We start from the raw sequence: 19,957 nt of genomic DNA, 5'->3' as shown, positions 1-19,957 counted from the left end.
ATGTATTGGAACATCAGGATGAACGTGTTAATACTTCCATCTCCTCAGATGTACAACCTGGTGGGCACAGAATCACACTCCCTCACTCCAAACTTTAAAAACAATACTGAATATATCATATGGTAGTAATACATGCAGACATCTATGGCTTAAAAATAAATGGTAATTGTTTCTACCTTATATAGCCGATCAACTACAACAGAAGAAATATCTGAAGTTCAGGAATGCTTACAACAACAGAGAGAATGCCAAACTTATCCCAAGGTACACTAAGTGTAATATGAGAAAGTGAAAGAATGACCTTTGGTGCGACGAAGACTGTGGCTACCATTTATCACAGCGTCATAGGGATACAGTGCTTAGAGTCATATTTCAAAATTCCTATTCATTCCTAGTGATGACCGAATGAGAACTGCATAAAGTAAACCTAAGTGACTTACTGGACTAGATTTACACGAACACTTGGCTGCTTAGATGCAGACCAGCAGCCTTGTAAATCCACTTCGTACTGACATTACTCAGAGACCTAACTGTTGGTGGCTTTAAATGGCGTCTGTTTAGTTTGGAACTAAACCTTCTAATGACTGTTTGGAGGATCTATCTTTCTCAAGGTAGCTTAAGATGTCTGGTCCACTCATTTGGATGCAGTGACAATGAAAGCCCTTTCTGATAACTCCTTGGATAAAAAATGAGGCCTAAATGACACTGTAAGGTAAAAGAAAAAACTAATTTTTGATTTTCATAGTATCAATGCTTGAATGCTCGGTTGCCATGAAAGAACACTTATTTACTATTTTAAATCAAAACTACCAAAAGTCACTTTACTATGTGAATTCTTCAACACAATATGAAGTGCTGTTTTAAGTCTCCTGCTGTGAAACAAGACTATTTTCACATATGCAAGCATTATCATTCCAAATCATTTGAGAGATGATTCAATAAGTGAATTTCAACAACATCTTTCAGTTGACTGGAGAGCCTACTGATTAGTGATGAAACTGAAGGAAAATAAAAAATGAGACTGTTTTGCATGAAAATGACACTATTCCTGCTCCATTCGTTCTACAGCATTCAGTTACACTTTAGTAATGAACGTAACGAGAAGGAAAATAACATTTTATTTCTAATGTATTCCCAGTTTCAGCATCTTCCCTTATGCTATATTTATGGCATTGCTCAGTCTCTCCTTCCACTGTATTGGAAAAGTGGACACTCAGCCCCAGTGATAGGAAATCAGTGTTTGTTTTTAGCTGCTGCCAAAGCGGTGTATTTAGTGTGCCCACACAGCTTTGTGAGGTGTGGCAAATCTGCTACTCTCTTCAGGGTAACCTCACTGCTTTTCTGATGGTATTTCATTGGGGATAGGGATTTTCTAGTGCCTACTGATTTCCACTTTCAATGGAAATACAAAATCTTCTACTCCCTTGTAAATGTTTCGTGTGTGTAAAGCATCACTTGAAAAGCAAGCAGTTTGTTTGTTTGATGAGAGCTTGTATGGTGAAGTTAAAGTTTCATATACGTTGCAGCAACAACAACTAACTGCAGTGGGAGACAGCATGTCTTGGGGGCATTTACATTACTTAGGAGTTTTCATTTAACTTCAGTGATTAGATTAGGAATTTAGTCTCCACAGGGTCTCTAATTTAGAAACTAGGCTAGGACCCTGCTCTGAATTACTTTTTAGCAAAGTTGCTTCTTCCTTGTGACTATATAGGGAACCTATAAAGACTAGATTCCCACTGCATGTACCTAACCTGCATGCCAGAAATCAGCAAAGTGAATCTCCATCCAGTCATGTGTTCCTCTATGTAAGAAAGGAGGAGAGCCTCAGCCTGCTCTGAGGTGTGACTGAAAGCCTGTGTCAATGACTCGTTCTTCATTTACCTGTTGTGAGAAACAAGATTTTGCTGATTGCTCAGTATAACCAAATGAAGGCCCTTCGAAAACAGCTGTGGGCAGCTTGAGAACCTCCCGCAGAAACAAGTCATATTTGCCATAAACCATCACTCCACTGGAGTCTGAAATCATTGAGAATATATCTGAAGGGGAAAAAAGACAAGAAAAGGGCATATCAACTTCAGTTTGAGCTTCAAATTTGCTCTTAATTCAGTATTATCTGATCTGAAACAGAAGTGCTAAACAACATGTTCTGCTTATGGGAACAGCCACTATTACCACATTTTTAAGTATAACCCTACTCAGTAGAACACAAAGAGAACGATTTACATATAAAAAAGAAGCTGATTTTGATATGTAAATATTCCTGCTTTTTTTTTCCCCCCATTGTGTGTGGTCATCTTCTAAGTGAAGTCTGATGCATGACATGAGGCAGCAATTTAATCAGATAAGAAGGATCTAATTTGACAAGATACGCAACATCAGCTTTTTTCCTACTGCCAGCTTACCCTGTCAAATTTAAATCTTCAAAACAAGCTCATTAATTAATTAATTAACATTGTTTCGGACACACAAAACATTGAAGCTCTTTCAAATACATTATTTTCTATTCTTTTCTCTGCTTAGCTTTTTTTTTTTTTTTTCTTGTAGAAGAATATTACATGGCTTTATTGCTCCAGATGCGCAGGTTTCTCTTTTCTCACCCACTACTTTTCCTCTTGTCTCAAAGGATCCTAAGCCTATCGTGGATCATGGACTAAGGCATATCTATCATTTTTCAGGGTGGGATGTCAGCTGCTTCATTTCTAGGAAGCTGGAATGAAGTGACAGTGATAGAAACTTGAGGCTGCTACCGGAAAAATTAACATCATTCCCCCGTCTCCCACTGGATGTGCTCTGTTCCTTATTCTTAAAGCAGCCTAGAGAACACTGTTGAATGTTATATGATGCTATATGGTGCTTCGTGATGAACATTTGAGGCACTTGACTATATTCTGCATTTAATCATCCCAAAGAAAGAAAACAACAAATTTTCACTATTCAGAGCCTGAATATGTGCAATGTGGCCTCAAAAGCATGAAATCTTCTGTAACATTCAGCCAAACTTTTATCGGGATTTTCATGCAGGTGTGTACAGTGCAAATCCCAAACCCAGCAATGAAACAACAATCTACTCTAGTTCCTCCTTCTCCCTGCCTGTACTGCTGTATCTCCAAACAAAACAATGATTAACAGGTAAAAAATACCACCCCGAAGACTTACATCTTAATTTGTCCATGATCTTTCCTCCACAAAGAGTTGCCAAGGCCATTTTGACTGCAAAAACGGAAATTTTACCATGTCCTTCCCTGTTCAAAAATAGAAAGTAGACATATTTTGTAATATGGATCTCTTTCCATTTCAAATGTTTATCACTGACACAACATTTTGTAATACACGCTATAAGGAGATTCACACACAAAGACCTCTGAAGTTTTGCAGGAGCAAGCATCAGCACGTTGCTCTGTAGAGACCTCAGAAGTGATGCACAATGTATGTGACTCTTGGTATTAAACTGCTTATCTCATTGTGCATTAAGGTGATCACCATTACTGCTGTTTATGCAACAGTAATACTGAAGGACAAATTAATTCATGGCTTCCCTCTTCTACTTGTTTTAGCACATTAAAGCAGTCTACGTGCTTTACAGCTATGTTCATTTTTTAAAATTCGACTTTTTTTTTGTCAGAAAATCAACAAGAGATGCAGACAAAAAGAAACAAAGTCGCTACATCAGTATTTAAGAAGTAAATCTTTACGGTGTTCTTTAGCGCTGGCTTTGGTGCACGCCTTCTTTTTCATTACATTGTACTCCCTTTGCTCGGCTTCCTGAGATTAAAATCCCAGCAAGCAAAGACTTTCAGAATCTATTCCAGTTTTTTGCATTTCCACTCTTTGTTGGTTAGACACTTAATTTGTGCAAACAATCTGTGGCTAAAGCTGAGAATTTGATCATTTTGCACTCCTTTTTTTTTTTTTTTTTGCATTGTACCTTTCAGACCTTTGGGGATTTCCTTCTGTAGTGTTTTTATCATGAGGTTTTTACCCACCTTTGAATAAGTTGTTATGCTAGAGAAAAATAAATGCAATAGCAATAGCGTTTGGAAAAAAATGGGGAAAAAAATGAAGCCCATGTGGAACTGCTTCAGATTTAGATATGTTTTCCCAGTAGATTTAGTTATGTTTACTAACAGGATTATGCTCTTGAGTGGCAGACAAATCAACTCGCCTTCAGCTCCCCATCCCACAGCCACTGGCATATCCCACAACCAAATGGTATGAAACAGAGGAACAGAAAAGAATAAGATTTCATTTATCTCTTCAGTCTCTCGGTTAGAGTTGATTACTTCTGACACTGTGTTTTGTATCGGTCATTTGTATTCATAAAAGCATCACTAGACCCAGTATAAATTCAATTAGCCCTCCAAATATATATGTGTGTGTGCGCACATATATACACACACACACACACGCATAAATAAATATGACTGATGAACAGAGCGAATAATGGGGCCTAAGACTTTACAGTATCACTCAGATGCAGAAGTGCCCTAAGCTACTGCTAAGCACTACAGATGCCCTTGACTGGCAGCAGCACGGCCTCGCACTGTTTGAGGCATAAAAGCCAATGCCAGAGCAGCAGCTCACAGCAGCATGAAGCCCTCCACCGAACAAAGGTTTAAGACTAGATAGAATCATAGAATTGCTCATGTTGGAAAAGACCTTAAAGGTCATCAAGTCCAACTGCAGGCTAACTATACTACTCTAACAAATGATGCAGGAAGATATAAATTCTGCTAGTGGAAACAGGAGAGGGCAGAAAATGTTTCGGTTTTATAAAGAACCCCTCTATCAGAAGTTCCTCTTCAGTTCCCTGCAGAAAAGTGCTGGAAGCATTAATGATGGCCAAGGCAACCCCTGAAGCTGACATGCACTCAGCAGCATCATGGGAGAGAGTACTTAGAGAAGGGAATGGTGCTCAGGGCACTAAGGTTATCTCCTGCTGCTGGGGGAAAAGGGCAAAAAGTAATACATGCTTTTAGGCACAGAGCAAAGCAGAAGGTTTCTTCATTTAGTGTGTGATTGCAGGGAAAGACAACCTCTCTCCAGAGCAGGGAAGTCTCCCAGACTGCCTGATCAACTGTCCATCAACTCCTAGTAGCAAAACTTCTGTACTTGTGGACTTCCTATCAGGGCGGATAGTGATAGGACAAAGGGGAATGGTTTTAAACTAAGACGGGAGGTTTAAGTTAGATATTAGGAGCAACTTTTTCACACAGAGGGCGGTGACGCACTGGAACAGGTTGCCCAAGGAGGTTGTGGATGCCCCATCCCTGGAGGCATTCAAGGCCAGGCTGGATGTGGCTCTGGGCAGCCTGGTCTGGTGGTTGGTGACCCTGCATATAGCAGGGGGTTGAAACCAGATGATCATTGTGGTCCCTTTCAACACAGGCCATTTTATGATTCTATGATCCACCTTAACTGGGGCAATGGAAGCAGTATTGTCAGAGGCTGTAATTACAGCCTCCTGGACTATTCCAACCTTAGTGATTCAATGACTCTATGATTTTCACAAATGGATTTCAGGGACAAAATTACTGGAACCAAGCAACATTCTTTCATTCAGGAAAGAAAAATTCATAATGGCCGATTGTCTGATATGCTCCTTTTTGTAGCACTTCCTCCATGAAATCCAGCCTGACCACACCACTTTCAATGATTGGCAAAGATGGACAAGAGGGCAGTTTTACACTTCACAGCTCCAAGTAGATGGCCTAGCACAAACTTATATATCCAAACAGACACTGAACATTTCTATGTGTTCAACTCAATATGGCTTTAATATACATTTGATTAAAAACAGGCATGTATATTTCCTCTTTAATCTGCAGAAGTCTAGCCCCTGCAATTAGATTTAGTTTGTTCATCATCCAGAGCTCTCAGCTCTATTTGTGAGACAAACATGCCAAGGGACAGAAATATCTGCAATGTTCTTGTCAGTTAAACTCTGCAGGAAGAACAACTGTATTGCAATACTGAGCAGATACTGAAGATGACCTAGAACAGATTATCTTACAGTCTGCTTAATAATAGGTCTTTTTAGGAACTGCTTTATGGAGCGAGGCTGACATCCCACCTAGTTGGCTGTCTGGGCTTTGACATGTCATTGGATGAATTTTTCAGAGAAGTTTGAACTTGTCATGTTACGTAGCGTCCGTGTGCCACTGAATGAGGTGTGTGATTAGTTCATAAAGCCAGCTAAACACCTGAGCCCTTGAAGCAAAAATATTGCCCAATTTCCATGTGACATTATATTGCAAACCAGGAATGGTTTCGTCCATTTTCTTTTTTTTAAGTCTGCCCATTCACCATTTTTTGCCTATCAGGGACCTCTATCACATGAAAGCAATTTTCATGTGCTAGGGCCAAATTAAGCAGAACGACATTTCTGTCTGTGAATTTTGATTTTGTCGACTTGCAGTTTTTTGAGGTTGCACTTTGATTTTGGCTTAGCATGGAAGAGCACCCCTGGAAATGTAATGTGAAATCTCACACACTCTAATTCCCTCCCTTCAAGCTCAGGCAGCAGGGGGACATAACTACCTCCAAAGCTGCGAAAGAATATGGGATGCGTAGAATTGGGATGAGGGCTCAGCACAAGTAGCTGGCATTGTACCATGATAACTGAGTTGTGCTGGCCAGATGCTAGCTCCCAAGAAGACAACCGTACTGCAGACCTAGGGGAATGTTCCCTACACAAAGACAGAGAATCCTGCCAGATTTTAAGTGGGCTATAAATAAAAGGAGCTCTGTATAAAGCTTGGATGATCTTCAACTTGTTGCTAGCAGGTTGCCAGCATGGTACATGTGGGGCAGTATATATATTGACTGGAGTTGAATAAATTAGAGGTGTATTGGATTTTAAATCACATACTGACTTGTCCCTTGTGGTCCTTTCTTATACACTAAGTGATGGACTCCACTTCTCCACTCCTTTCTGACGCATTTCAAATAGGCTGTGAGCAACTGAGCAGTCTCTTCAGGAACTGCTCACAGGACAGCAGGACCAGCCTTTGCTCTGCAAAGCCACAGACACCAAGGCACTCTGTGATCACTTCTCATTGATACTAAAGAGCTATGATGTTGTCTCAGCCTTAGAAAGCAGTTCTGAGTGTGTTTTTTTATGGTTTGGGTTTGTTGTTGCTGTCTGCATACATAGAATCAAATGATCTTATTTGTTAATAAACACACCCCTCACAATCTGGAAGTTCAGATGGCAGTTTGGAAAGGCCAACCATTTCTTGAAAACACGGCTAAAAAAAACAGAGCGAACTTGGGTCAAAGACAACAGGACTATTTTAGGAGTGACTATTTTGATTTCAGCATGACTCATGCACCTAATAAAATCCTCTTTTCCATCAGAGAAGACTCCAAGCAGTTTAACTTAACTGTCCAGTTTCTCCATAAGACATGAAGGAATTGGAGAAAAGGCTTCATCCAGCCTCACAGCTCCACGCCTTTCTCCCTATATGCAATGTACAGACACGTGTCAGTGCTGTTAAGAACCCAGACAGCTCTACACCACTCTATTGAGCAGGAGTAACTCCCATCAGAATCAGGGAAATCTGCGCCACAAGCAGTTGCTAAACAAACTCTCAAAACAAAACATCAATCATCTGAGTCACACTAAAGGATTTTGACACCAGTTTTGAGAATCAGACTGTTTGACTTTCATGCCTATATTTGTGATAGGTGGGCAAACACCCATCACATGAAAGAGACATCTAGCTGACACAGATCGTGAAGCCTGAACTTAGGTATCACAGACTATATCTGAACCTTGTGGTTAGATGAACCACATGCACAATGTTTGGTGCATTTAACACAGAGTGATGTGCAGCCAGTCCCCACATTAGGTCCCAAGGCAGAATGCATTTTCCTCAGGGTGCTCTGTCTCTGCCCTAGGAAACACACCTGGTGTACACCACCTGAAGGCAGTGGCACAAGGAGGGCGATGAGATGCTTACAGCCTCCTCAGGTCCTTTGGGAGCCCAAAGCAAGTCACCACACACAGCATGCGGGAAGCTGTGCTCAGGGGAAGCCGAACCCTGCTCTCACATTCTGATTCTGTACAAAGGAGTAAAATCCTATGCTCCATTTTGCTACGAGTGGCCTTGACATCCAGCTGACACCTCCATCCCCCTACCCTCCCTGTGGTAAGCTACCAAACAAGCACGTTATCACAGCTCCTGCTCTCATGGTCCTGGGGCTGCTGCTTGTCAGCTGGGGAGCAGTTTGCGTGCAGCATGCACCAGTGCGTGCGTCCAGCCATTTTCCTTGTCCTTTTGTGCTCTTGTCACAATCCCAACGGCATACATTAAAATGCTTATTCCCTGTTTTACTGCCGTCCAGAGGGAAAAAATATTCCTGAAGGCTACAGCTCCACAACTGATTGACTTCTTGTTTTTCCCTCAGAGGGACCGGAGGGGAGGCTGGGTGCAGCCTTGTCATGTGGAACAAGTACTTTTTCTCCTCGTTGCCATGGTGAACGAGCTGCCTGGCTGGGCTGCCTCCAAAAGGTGCATGAAACCCAGCCCTGATACTCAGCACTGGGGCCTTGGAGTGAGAGGATGGAAAGAAGGAGGGGAGAGGGGAAGCACTCTGATGTCAGGGCATCACAGTCGATGTCTGCAACTGATGAACTGCCATAAAGAGGCAATAGGTAATATGCAGACTGAACTGCTGTACTCCACTAGCATGGGGCTGAGGATTTTGAACACAGTAATGCAGGCTCATGTCTACACATTCAGTAACTGTACTACATACACAAGGTACACTCGTTACAGCAAGCAACTTACTCTATCTTGAACCTGTCCTTTTTGCAAAAACGGGTTCCATGCAGTAATAAGCAACACGAATTTCAGTTTCACCTCCTGGTCTTTATTCTATTTCTGTCATGATCTCAAAATCATTCTGCACTGAGATGAGCCAGAAAAAAAAATGCTTACAGCTGCAAGAATGCACAGTAAATTGAGCTCTTTCCAAATAATGAGCTATTAACCCCTGTCACTGCCTGAGAGTCATTGCAGTGGTGTCAGCCACTGGTACGTCAATAAATAACAACGTAAATTAGAAGTGGATGTAAATTCATTTCTGTAGATAATTCTTCTTTGATATAAACTGGAACGAATCTGAGAAACTGGATGGAAACACGCTTGTGCTGTATTTGGCTCAGCAGAAATGAGAGGCCCTTAATTTTAGGTTCTCTCCCTAGCGAGCACTATTCACACGCTCATTATTTGGGTCAGAATATAGCTTGTGGGATTGTTTTCCAGAGATATTTTCAGAGCAAGCAAAACCCTTTCACCAGTCAGAGAGGGAGGGAAGCCCGTGGGGGGTACAAAAGCAGACTTACGGATCAAAGGCTGCTAGCAAGAAGTTGAGCAGTAAGCTGATGGATTGCTCCACATTGATCTGGTGGGTTGTTGGCATCCGTTTGTTGAGCTGGTAGAAAATGGTCGAAATCACGGCTTCGAGGCGAGCCACATTCAGTTCAATGCTGGGATCCAGGTTGTTGAGGGCATTTTCCCGCAAGGCTTCTATCACGTTCCAGATGTCCACCAGGTGCACTAGGGGACAGCACACAGATAGTCACGGTATGATTGAATGTGATCGTTCCTGAATGATCACATAGGGGGTGCTTCAGGAAACATGAAAGGAATGTATGCATTTCCCATCACTGAGTATTCAACTTTGTGGAGGGAAGAGCAAAGAAAAACCAAATCCATTAATAAGCAAACTGTATACTTTTATCACTATCTGCAATGAGTACAACTTCAGCTCAGGAAATGACTCCTTATTGTATGAAGTTTTTGAGTAAAAATCTGTATTTCACTGAAACCACTGGAAGGAAAACACATGCTAATAGTTTTTCTGAACCATGTCTCTATGGATACCCATTCAAAAATTACTCTTAGATATTAATTTACATAGCATATGGGCTTTTCAGAGGAACCTACGAATACTAAGCGCTTAACACACTGACATTTTGAAAATGCTTTTCAGCAATCTGAACTGAAAGCAAAATATTTTACAGAAACAGAGTTGTAATTGAGTCAGGGCAGACAAACTACATATAAATAGGGAACGTGTAATGAGCGATCCCGTAGTCACATTTCGGTCTTCTAAACATATTTTCCAAATGATTTGTTAAATCTCTCTCTTACATAAAGTCCTGATCTAAGCTGAATTTCACAGGCGCTGGTTTTGCCTGCAAGGACAGCTGGAAGGACAATCTCTGCTCAGCCCTCATACTGTATCTGAACAGAGATCTTGTTTGCATAGCGGTGCTATTGTGACTGTATGATTGGCTTGCTGCAAATTGGCAGTTCTTGAAGTGGCGGAGCATGCCAAAAATCAAAAAGAAACCCACAGTCATTCAAAAGTTAGATTTAGTTTAAATACGACTAAAATAAAACTTTTTTTTTTTTTTTTAATCTTAAGTATTACCTTCTTGCCTAAAAATGTCAATGAGATAAATCATGAGGTTCACAATGCAAATTCTTTCTTCCTACCAGAGGAACTACTGTACAGTTCTTATTACTTAACCTAGTGATATGACTTTGTATCGAGAGCTACTTGTATCTGGATGGAGATGCACTTTATTGCAAACAGAAATGAGTTCTAATCCTCATCATTATATTTTCAGTTGCTTGCTTTGCAGGCAGTCTCAGACTGCAATGTGCCACGATGGTCTGGTGGCAAAGAAATGTGAGCCAACACTAGTTAGATAAATGAAACTACACTAACTGCCTGTTTACTTAGTGTAGACTTCTCCCAGTGACTGGGTTTCTTTACTTCTGTCTCGGGGGAAAAAAAAAAATCATCTCTGTTGCCCTGCTTCTGCATATGTAAGCTGTAAGGCCCAATGAGGAACAGAGAGCATACAGGCAAGTGGCAACAACAGCAGCAACTACTCAGGTATTATACTTTTCCACTTTTTCTTGCTTCTCCCTAGCAAATAACTGGGGAAAAGTGCAAGATGTAGTTCCATTGTTACACTAACTGCTTACTTGGTCTTTATACTAAAAGGAAGCTTCTACAGCTGACCTTGTCTGCTTGACCTTGTCAGGAAATCATCTTCAGAGATCCATCCTGAATGAAGGCAGGGAGGTGAACACACGGCCTCTCTGAACTCGTCCTTTCTATCTTTCAGGAAGAGCACATTCCCCAAAACAAATCCAGTGTAAGACTCAGATCCTGTTAATGCAGCCATTCCCATTCAAGCAGTTTTCACTGTCAAGTTGCCATTGAGGTAATCTCAGTAAACAGGAGATGAACAATCCTAGAACAGACAGGCTGCACGTAACAACTGTCCCTTGCTAGGAAGCTTCTCTACATGGCTCAGAGATCAGATTAGACAGAGGACAGAAGTCGTCACCAAAAAGCAAGCCACAGTCTGGTCCAGGAGAGAAGTCAATGAATTTCCCAATCTGGGTCACCAGCATAAGGTAGAAGAGGAAGAAACAAAAAGCAATATGCTGGAAGATGCAGCAAGAGGCTGGCCCTTTTGTACTTATTCTGTGGCCTTGCTGTGAGGGGAAAGGCAGGCAGAAAGCATAAGGTTGGCTGTGAAGTCTTCACCAGATGCTACATGCCATGAGACTGGCCTCCAGTAACAGACAAAAGAGATGAAGGCGAAGGCACTTCCACCAGCAGTTTTGAGGTGCTGAGGTTTGTGTGCAAACTGTCAAACCTGGGCTGCAGCTACACTGAGTGGTGGTAGTGTGAGCAATGACAAAGCATAATTAATAGGAGAAAGAGAGAAATACCTATGCAGATGGCTAACCTTGTCTTAAGGCTACACTAGCAAAATAGCAAACCCAGAAAAAGCATGAACAGGGTTACCAGCTGAACAGCACTGCTGACCAAGGCAGAAATTACTAGGGCAACCCAGACATAAACACAGAATACAGATGTAAAATCAGCAATGTTGTGGAAGGTGGAAAAGGGACAAAGAGGGAAAGGCCGCTCATCTGAGAGCGGATGAACATGGCACGTGAAAAAAAAACAACATGGCAGTGGAAGAAGGGAATATAAAGGGCAACAAATCACGTCATTGGAGCTGGCTGGGGTACCCCTCAAGCAGCTCTGCATCTGAGCAGTGCAGAGAATGAAGACAGCAACAAGCCTTGTTGTGCCCACATGTGTATTTGGTTCACTTCTGCCCCTGCAGCATTTCTTCTTTTCCCATCGATACTATATTTCTCATAACACAGTCACATCCAGAGTTAATTTTGATGACGGTTTTCAGAAGGGAAATATCCAGAGGCTAGCAGAGGTGAGACTAATAGTATCAGCACGCTAACACATCTGGGAGAAAAAAAAATGGTTTTTAGCATTACCTCTAACCTGAAAGCCTCACAGGCTGCCCTGATGTTCATTGGTATGCCACAAAGGTAGGGCACACATCTAAGAAAATGATTTAGTGGAAACCGCATAGCAGCAACCGTCCCCCACCCACCATAAAATATTAAGTCTCACAAAATTGCTGTGCATTTCATACTATAAATAATTTTACTTGGGCTTTCTTTCTTCTTTTTTTTTTCCCCTCAGAAATGCCTTGGTTCCACTTGAAGCCAAATAATCAACAATCCTACTGCGCCATTTTATTTCTCATTTTACTCATGAATTTTAAATTTATTTTACGGATGCTCCTTCCTGCAGAAGGAAATGAAAGGTGGATAAGATCCAGAATTTTTAACAGCCGCTAATTTTGAAAGCATCTCTTCAAAGCTCTAGCTTAAAATCACAAGTAGAGTTTGCTGCACTGTTGTTACAAGGACTGCCCCAGCTCTTAATCAAGTTAGGTGTTATAGGCAAGAGTTTGGAACTCACCCACCCAAGTTTAATCCCTCCAGAACTGGTAAATTGAAAGGCATCTAAAATCAGCCATTGGAGACAGATGAGGTGAACGATGCTTTGAATATGCTTTTCTTTTTCTTTATTGGCTACAAAGCATACGACAGCAAACATACCTGTGGTGATAGGAAGTTCTCTGTAAAAACAGCTTACAAATACTAGAAAACATTTTCTCTCCAAAAATCTGCCCTAATTCCCTCAACAAAGTCAAACTCTGTAGGTTTATCACAGCTTCTGCGATGGCCACTGTGGCAACTCTTGCTGTGTTTCCCGCTTTTATACCACAAAAGATTACCCTTCAACATGAGAAAAATGCCCTCTCTCAAGCAGATCTCCTAAGCTACAGAAATCTGGCAATTGTTTTTATGGTGTCACCAGACTATCGCTGCACATTACGAGCAAAACCTGTGCAAGCTTTTCTGCTCATATGTGCTGAGTTAAGGCGATTCAAAGCTACGCAGCCCAGCCAAACATCAACTGCAAACTGCTGTGCTGGGTTCATCTGATAGGCAGCTGAACTCCCACTGCCTCTCTTCAAAGGAACAGGAGAAAATACGAAGAAGTGCTGAAGGACTGAGATAAGGACAGGCAGATTGCTCAGCTATTATAGTTACGGGCAAAATAGACTCAGCATAGGGAGATTAATGTAATTTATTGCCTATTGCTAACAGACTAGAGCAGTGAGAACTAAAAGCAAACTAAAAGCGCTTTCCCCTCATTCACCCTCTCCTGCTTCCTTCTCCTGAGCAGTGAAGGGAATGGGAGCTGTGCTCTGTCTGCTACTCCTTCACGGCCTCTTCCTTCCCCTGCCCTAGTGTGGGGTACATCTCATGGGATGCTGTCCTTCCCAAATTGATCCTGTCTATGCTTCCCACAGGCTGTAGCTCTCCAAGCACTGCTCCAACACAGGTCCATACCATAAGGCCTACCTTCAGGAGCTGCTCCAGCATGGCTTCCTGTGGGCAGCAGATCCCCCAGCCCTCCTGCCCCACTGTGGGCTCCTCTCTCAGCTGCAGCTGCACATTGCCTTTCCCTCTTAAATCTGCTCTGTCAGATCTGGGCAGTGGCAGGTTCCTTTTGGAGAAGACTAGAGCTAGTTCTGACCTAACACAGGACTCTGTTGACAGCCACCAAACCCTGCCACGTAAGCACAACACAACTATAGGGTGCAGGAGGCAGATGAACAGCACTACAGATGGCTGCATTCACTTGTTCTACACAGCAATCATTAGTAACAAATGCATTCTTGGAGGAGGCACAACCCAAATCACAGAGAATTAAGATTAATGGAAATACACTCCAAATAACAAATGTTATTTCCTTCAGTGAACTTCTCCACCTGATAAAACAGCATTTGGAGAGAGATACTGTTGCCAATACAATGTAAATGAATTGGTCTCCCAATGCAGCACTTCAGTGTGCACACCATGGTCTCAGTCCAAAAAGTGTTTTGCATTTTCCTCTACCCAAAAAGCTTTTAGACACCCCTGAAGATTTACATCCTGCCGTTCTCTCTTCATCTGTGCTCAGAATAACCTTTCCTATTGCTTTTTACTCGTTTTGTTACAACGAAAAACAGGAATGAGAAGCCACAGTGCAGAATCCCACCATTCTACAGCTCTGTCTGGAGGTTGGTTTTTGAAGGCATATTCAATACATTTAAAGAGGAATTAGGACAAAATTATGTTGCATACTATAAACGTATATGTTTTACCAATTCTGATCTACTTTTTTTCTCCCAAGAGTTCTTCAGCTTCTTAATTAGGAGGAAATCAACGCCTTTTTACTTTATTGGCTACTTTTAAATAGCAGTTTTCTGTTTGGTAGATTACAGTATAGGCAAAGTGTGAGATAAGTTATAGACTATTCTTTTTTTTCCTTCTTTTCTTTTTCCCCCTCAGCTTAAAGCAAAGAAATTAAAATGTATTTATAAGGTGAAAAAATGAAGTCTTCCATCATGAAGTTTATTTATAGTTACTATGAGATACAGAAGCAGTGAGATAATCTTGGATATATCACTAATCTCAAAGGAGGCAGATTACTTCAAACATCAGCCGCCAAGTAACGCTGTTGCCCGAAGCAAGCATAAAAACAGAAAGTGTAGTGGAAGTTATCTTCTAAGTGGAAAAAGCAACAATAAAGAAAGCCCCACAGAATAAAACAGTTTGTGTGCTTAAGATTTCTTAAGATGAAACCAATTTACTTATGCACAAAAACACATCTCACAGTGACAGGACCAGAGGGAATGGTTTCAAGCTACGGCAGGGGATTTTCAGGCTGGACATTGGGAAGTATTACTTCTCAGAAAGGGTGGTCAGGCACTGGAATGGACTGCCCAGGGAGGTGGTGGAGTCACCAACCATGGGAGTGTTCAAGGAAAGACTGGATGTTGTGTTGAGGGACATGGGTTAGTGGGAGCTATCAGTAATAGGTGAATGGTTGGACTGGATATCTTTTAGAATCACCAAGGTTGGAAAAGAGCTATGATTCTATGATCTCTTCTTCTGTATTTTTTGTACTACACCCGAACCATAAGCTCTACAATGTTATCTTTCCATTTATGATTAAATGAACATGGAAGTGGAGACTGTGTTTAACCAAACAAGAGAAGCAACTAAATTATGGCTTTAAAAATCAATTCAAATTTACTTAATGCACTGTAGGCCTAACTACCTCTAAGGTAAACATGCCCAATTGATAGTTACCACAGAATTCCTTCTTGATAGAGTTTGTTGGTGAATACAAGGAAAACTTTTAAAGAAGTATGAATTTAAATCACTTCAAAAATCTAAGGATACACCTCATTACAACTTTAGTTCAGCACAGCTCTTACAGATCTGCCTGAGTTTAAACATACCAGCAGTATAATTTGAAATCAATGGCACTTGAACGTATGTCAAGTATTTAATGTGGATTTCATTAGAAGTGAAAGACCTATGCTTCCTTGTCTAACAATCTCTCAAATGTTATAAAGTATGTTACATGATTCTTCTATTTCATATTAGAATCCACGAACCCATCACCAATGAGGGTGCTGGAGCCATTTGTCATCATCACTGTTGTGAAGCTCTGGGAAGTCACTCACTCTTTCTGCTCATCTCCTCTTTTCTGCTGCCAGGAGGGTAATGGAGCACACTGAACAAGGTGTTTTCCCACTACAGAACACCTGTTTGTGGCCAAGCTGCCCCTCATACCAAGCAGCTGCAGCATGCTCAGTAAAAGCCTTAATGTTTGTCCTACCACTATGCAGACCAAAATGCCAACTATGATGGCTTGCAGTGTTTCACGTTTTCTGCTGCCAAATTACATGAAAAAGAAAATCTAACAGGGTGTTAGGCCTGTTTGGCTAAAAACAGACCACTCCACTCTTTGGCTGGGTATGTCTGGTGACAGATGTCACTCTCCATAGCCTGGCATACCCAGGCTATGCTCACTGCCCAAATATCTGAACCTGCTACTGGAAATGTCCTCTATGCTTCTCCTCTGCCTCCCTTATCTACTTCTACTGCCAGACACAGTTTATCCAGCACAGTGACTTCTAGCACATCTGGGCACCCACTTGGCAGTTAATCTAACAGGCATGACATGCCCTAGGCTAGATCTGAATGCTCTGCAAGCTACTAACAGCTCTTGGGGCTGGTCACCACTGCTTTCCAAAAAGCCAAGAGTGGTGGACATCCAGGTTGTTGTCACACATGTGAGTTATTTTACTAAATATATATATACACATATATACATACACACACACACACACACACATATATATGTATATATATATAAAAATTATAATTGTATCTTTCTACTACATCATATGATTACTAGTTTTGTAGACGCAACAACTGCTGAGTACTTCGAATTACCTGAATTACTTCAGGCTTACAGAAGTAACTAACAAAACATTCCGAATGCTTACAGCCATGCTATTCTGATCCCCAAATGCTTCTATTTTTTTGAAAAACGTGTATCCCCATATAATAGTAAGACAGGTTGTAAGAGGATGATACTCTGAGGTAATGATAATCTAGAGTAACCAGAGACAATATTACTGTCTTTCTTCATAGAAATCAAATTCTCATCAAAGACTGCCCATCTCAAGATGAATTTGGCAAGGGATGTGAAGGGTAACAAGGCTTTTATAAGCACATCAGCAGGACAAGCTTAGGAAAGTGTAGGTCACCCAGTGACAAAAAAAAAACACAGGGAAGGTTGAGCTACTTGAAGCCTTCCTACCTAGTCTTTACTGATAAGCTTCATCTTCAGGAAGATGCAGGTCCCTGTGACAAATGGGACAGTCAAGAAGAGGAAGATGATCTTGGTTGAGATGTTCAGGATCTGGTTAGAGGACATTTAGACAGATTGGACATTCATAAGTCCATGGTACCTTATATGGGATGCACCCAAAAGTGCTGAGGGAGTCAGGTGATGTCACAGCAAGGCCACTCAGTTACCTTTGAAAGGTTGTGGCAACAAAGCAAGGTTCTTGAGAGCTGCAAGAAAGTTGAAACAAGTTAAGGATCCAAAGTTGGAACAAGCTAAGAAACAAGCTAAAGGATCCAGCGAACTAAAACTTCTTCTCTGTCCACAAAGGGGGGATGGAGCAAATCCTCCTGAAGTCATTTCCAAGCATGTTAAGGACAAGAACATGACTGGGAACAGTCAGCATGGAGTTATGAAGGAGAAATCATGCTTGACCAACCTGTTTGCTTTCCACAATTAAATGACTGCCTCTCTGGACAAGACAGAGCAATGAATATTCTTTATTAAGACTTTAGCAAGGCTACTGATGCAATTTCCTATAATTTCCTCACTGAAAAAAATAATAACTAACTACAGACTAGACAAGTGTAAAGTGAGTTAGACTGAAAACTGTCTGAACTGCCAGGCTGAAAATCTTGTTAACAGTGGCACCAAGTCCAGCTGGAGGCCCAGCTAGAGGCCAGTCACTAATGGCATGCCCTGGGGCATAACACTGAGGCCAAAGCTGTAGAACACCTTCATTAATGACCAGGATGATGGGACAGAATGCATGCACAGGTAATATTGCTGAACTGCTGCCAAAGCTGGCCGCTGGATGCCTGGATATCTGTAGGACACAATGTGTAGAGCTGAGGTGCTGAATTTTAGGGGAAAAGTTTTAGAAGTTCTCCTGTCCAAATACCAGGCTTGCATTCTTGTATCCTCATCTACTGTTCTGCCCAGAGTGAAAAGTGAGTTATTTTAAAACCTTTTGAGATTCTGATCGCTCAGCACATTAAACAAATGTGGCCTGTTGGATGTGTCTGTCAACTTGGCCAAGTGCTATTAACGAGGAAGAACTGCTAGGATAACAATAAGCTGAAATGTGGTCTTTTTATCTTTAATATGGCAACTGACAAAGCTACCAGTGTGTAAAATTACATGGAGATCTCCAGTAAAATTATTATCATCTACATTAATTACATTTACGATAAAAGCTCCTTCTCCCCCCTGCTGTCTCTTCCTGCCTATTCTGTCTCACCTGTACTGACTGAAGGGCTTCCGTGTGGGTGGCTGAGGCCAACAGTCTCCCCAGCAAGCTCTGCTAATGACAGTCGATCCTGTAAGGGAGAGCAGGGGGCAACGCATCCCACAGTGCTGGGCTGGGGAAATGGCTGTCACTGCTTTTCACCCAGCTGCTGGGAAGGGGATTCCTGTTTTTAAGCACACTTGGAAATCACTTGTTCAAAATGCTGAATAAAGTATGACATACATAAATTAGAATAAGAAAAAAAACATAACTCTAAGCTCCTTAATGTTTTTATGTCAAACAGGAGAGAACACTCAGTTAAAACACTGCTCTGTTACTAGAAGTCGTAGTTTGAATCCACAATTTAGATATAATTTACCTGTTTTAAAAACTTGATATCTATATTCCATATCCACAAACTTTGTCAATTCTGCCCAAAATGACAATTTTTAGTAACCCTCCCTATCTCTATTCTAATAAGAAATGCCTCATTCGAGGCACTGTGTGATCAGGCCTAAGTATTTCCTTCAAATGGAGATATGAGATAACAAAACTTGGTCAGTAAATACAGATGATACACAACAGCTTTCTCATTTCTCTTAAAATAAGGGCAATTTGCCTTACATCTGAGTTTGGATTTCATCGGCCAAACTATAGCATTTCATAATTTTAATTAGACATAATTCTTCTGTAATATATTGCAATAGAAATCAATTAGGAAGATGTTTCTGCACTCCTAAAAGGAGGTAAAACAACCTCCAGCATCAGGTGATACCATAACTGCAGCTGATTCTCAAAACACCATCTCTGTTATACCCAGCCGGTAACAGAAAAGGAATGATGGAAACTTTCACAAAGGTGTTTCCAGGAAAAGGAAAAAGACGTGGTCCGGCAGCCCTATTTAGGGGATTAGAAGCTCAGAAATGACTGAGTGTCTGAGAAGAAAGCTATAATTTCACAGCCTGGCACAACTCAGCTTCTGTGCAATATTCCAAGGCAAAATAGCTTTTAGAGAATAGACAGATCAGTGCACAAGCCTTCTGTTCATCACAGCCTTGACCACAGGATGGCACTACTGGGTGCGTTATAGTAAATGCAGCACACACGGACCATGAAATTTTAACTCTGTATTGGCACAACGTCAACCAAACTAACACAAATCAAAGGTTGTGTATTCCCACTGCTGTCCCCAGAAAACTGCCTTGTCCATGAATTAAGCTGAATATGTGCTGGGAGATTTGACAGCGTGAACATCCTATAAAGGCTATCTCATCTGATAGGCAAATAATGCTAAACCTCAGAGGTGGAAAGGGTAGAATAATCTTCATGTTGAGCATCCTTTTTACGGTGATAAAATATGAAAGTATTATTTTATATACAAGCATATTAGTAAGCTGATCCTTTTTACATTCACTTAAATAATTTCTTATGGAACATGTATTGAATTTGGCCCACAAAAGTTTCATAAATCAAAAATAACTAGAGAAACAGTTAAATGGAACTTATTGCTTGAGTAAACTTGCTGATATCAGATTGTATTTTTCACCCCCCCAGAACAGAAGTGACACATAAAAAAAAGAGATGATGTTTCTCTCTTCTGCTCTCAGGAGTTTG

At 41.2% G+C, this 19,957-nt stretch overlaps 1 protein-coding gene across 26 annotated transcripts in view; it reads right to left on the bottom strand.

Annotated features, from left to right (window-relative positions):
• Positions 1 to 19,957, bottom strand: part of DTNA (dystrobrevin alpha) — a 189,943-nt gene that overhangs the window by 52,532 nt on the left and 117,454 nt on the right. For all 26 annotated transcript variants that reach the window (XM_015855521.2, XM_015855525.2, XM_015855519.2 and 23 more), the window contains exons 4-6: positions 9,353 to 9,566; positions 3,160 to 3,245; positions 1,885 to 2,039 (exon numbers count right to left, since the gene is read on the bottom strand). In XM_015855521.2, the coding sequence (XP_015711007.1) occupies positions 1,885 to 2,039; positions 3,160 to 3,245; positions 9,353 to 9,566 (455 nt within the window). The remainder of the gene's footprint in view (positions 1 to 1,884; positions 2,040 to 3,159; positions 3,246 to 9,352; positions 9,567 to 19,957) is intronic.

The sequence above is a fragment of the Coturnix japonica genome, chromosome 2 (assembly GCF_001577835.2).
Source record: "Coturnix japonica isolate 7356 chromosome 2, Coturnix japonica 2.1, whole genome shotgun sequence".
NCBI lineage: Eukaryota > Metazoa > Chordata > Aves > Galliformes > Phasianidae > Coturnix > Coturnix japonica.
Note: the sequence above shows the minus strand (reverse complement) of the source record. Positions and strands in the feature narration are given on the sequence as shown.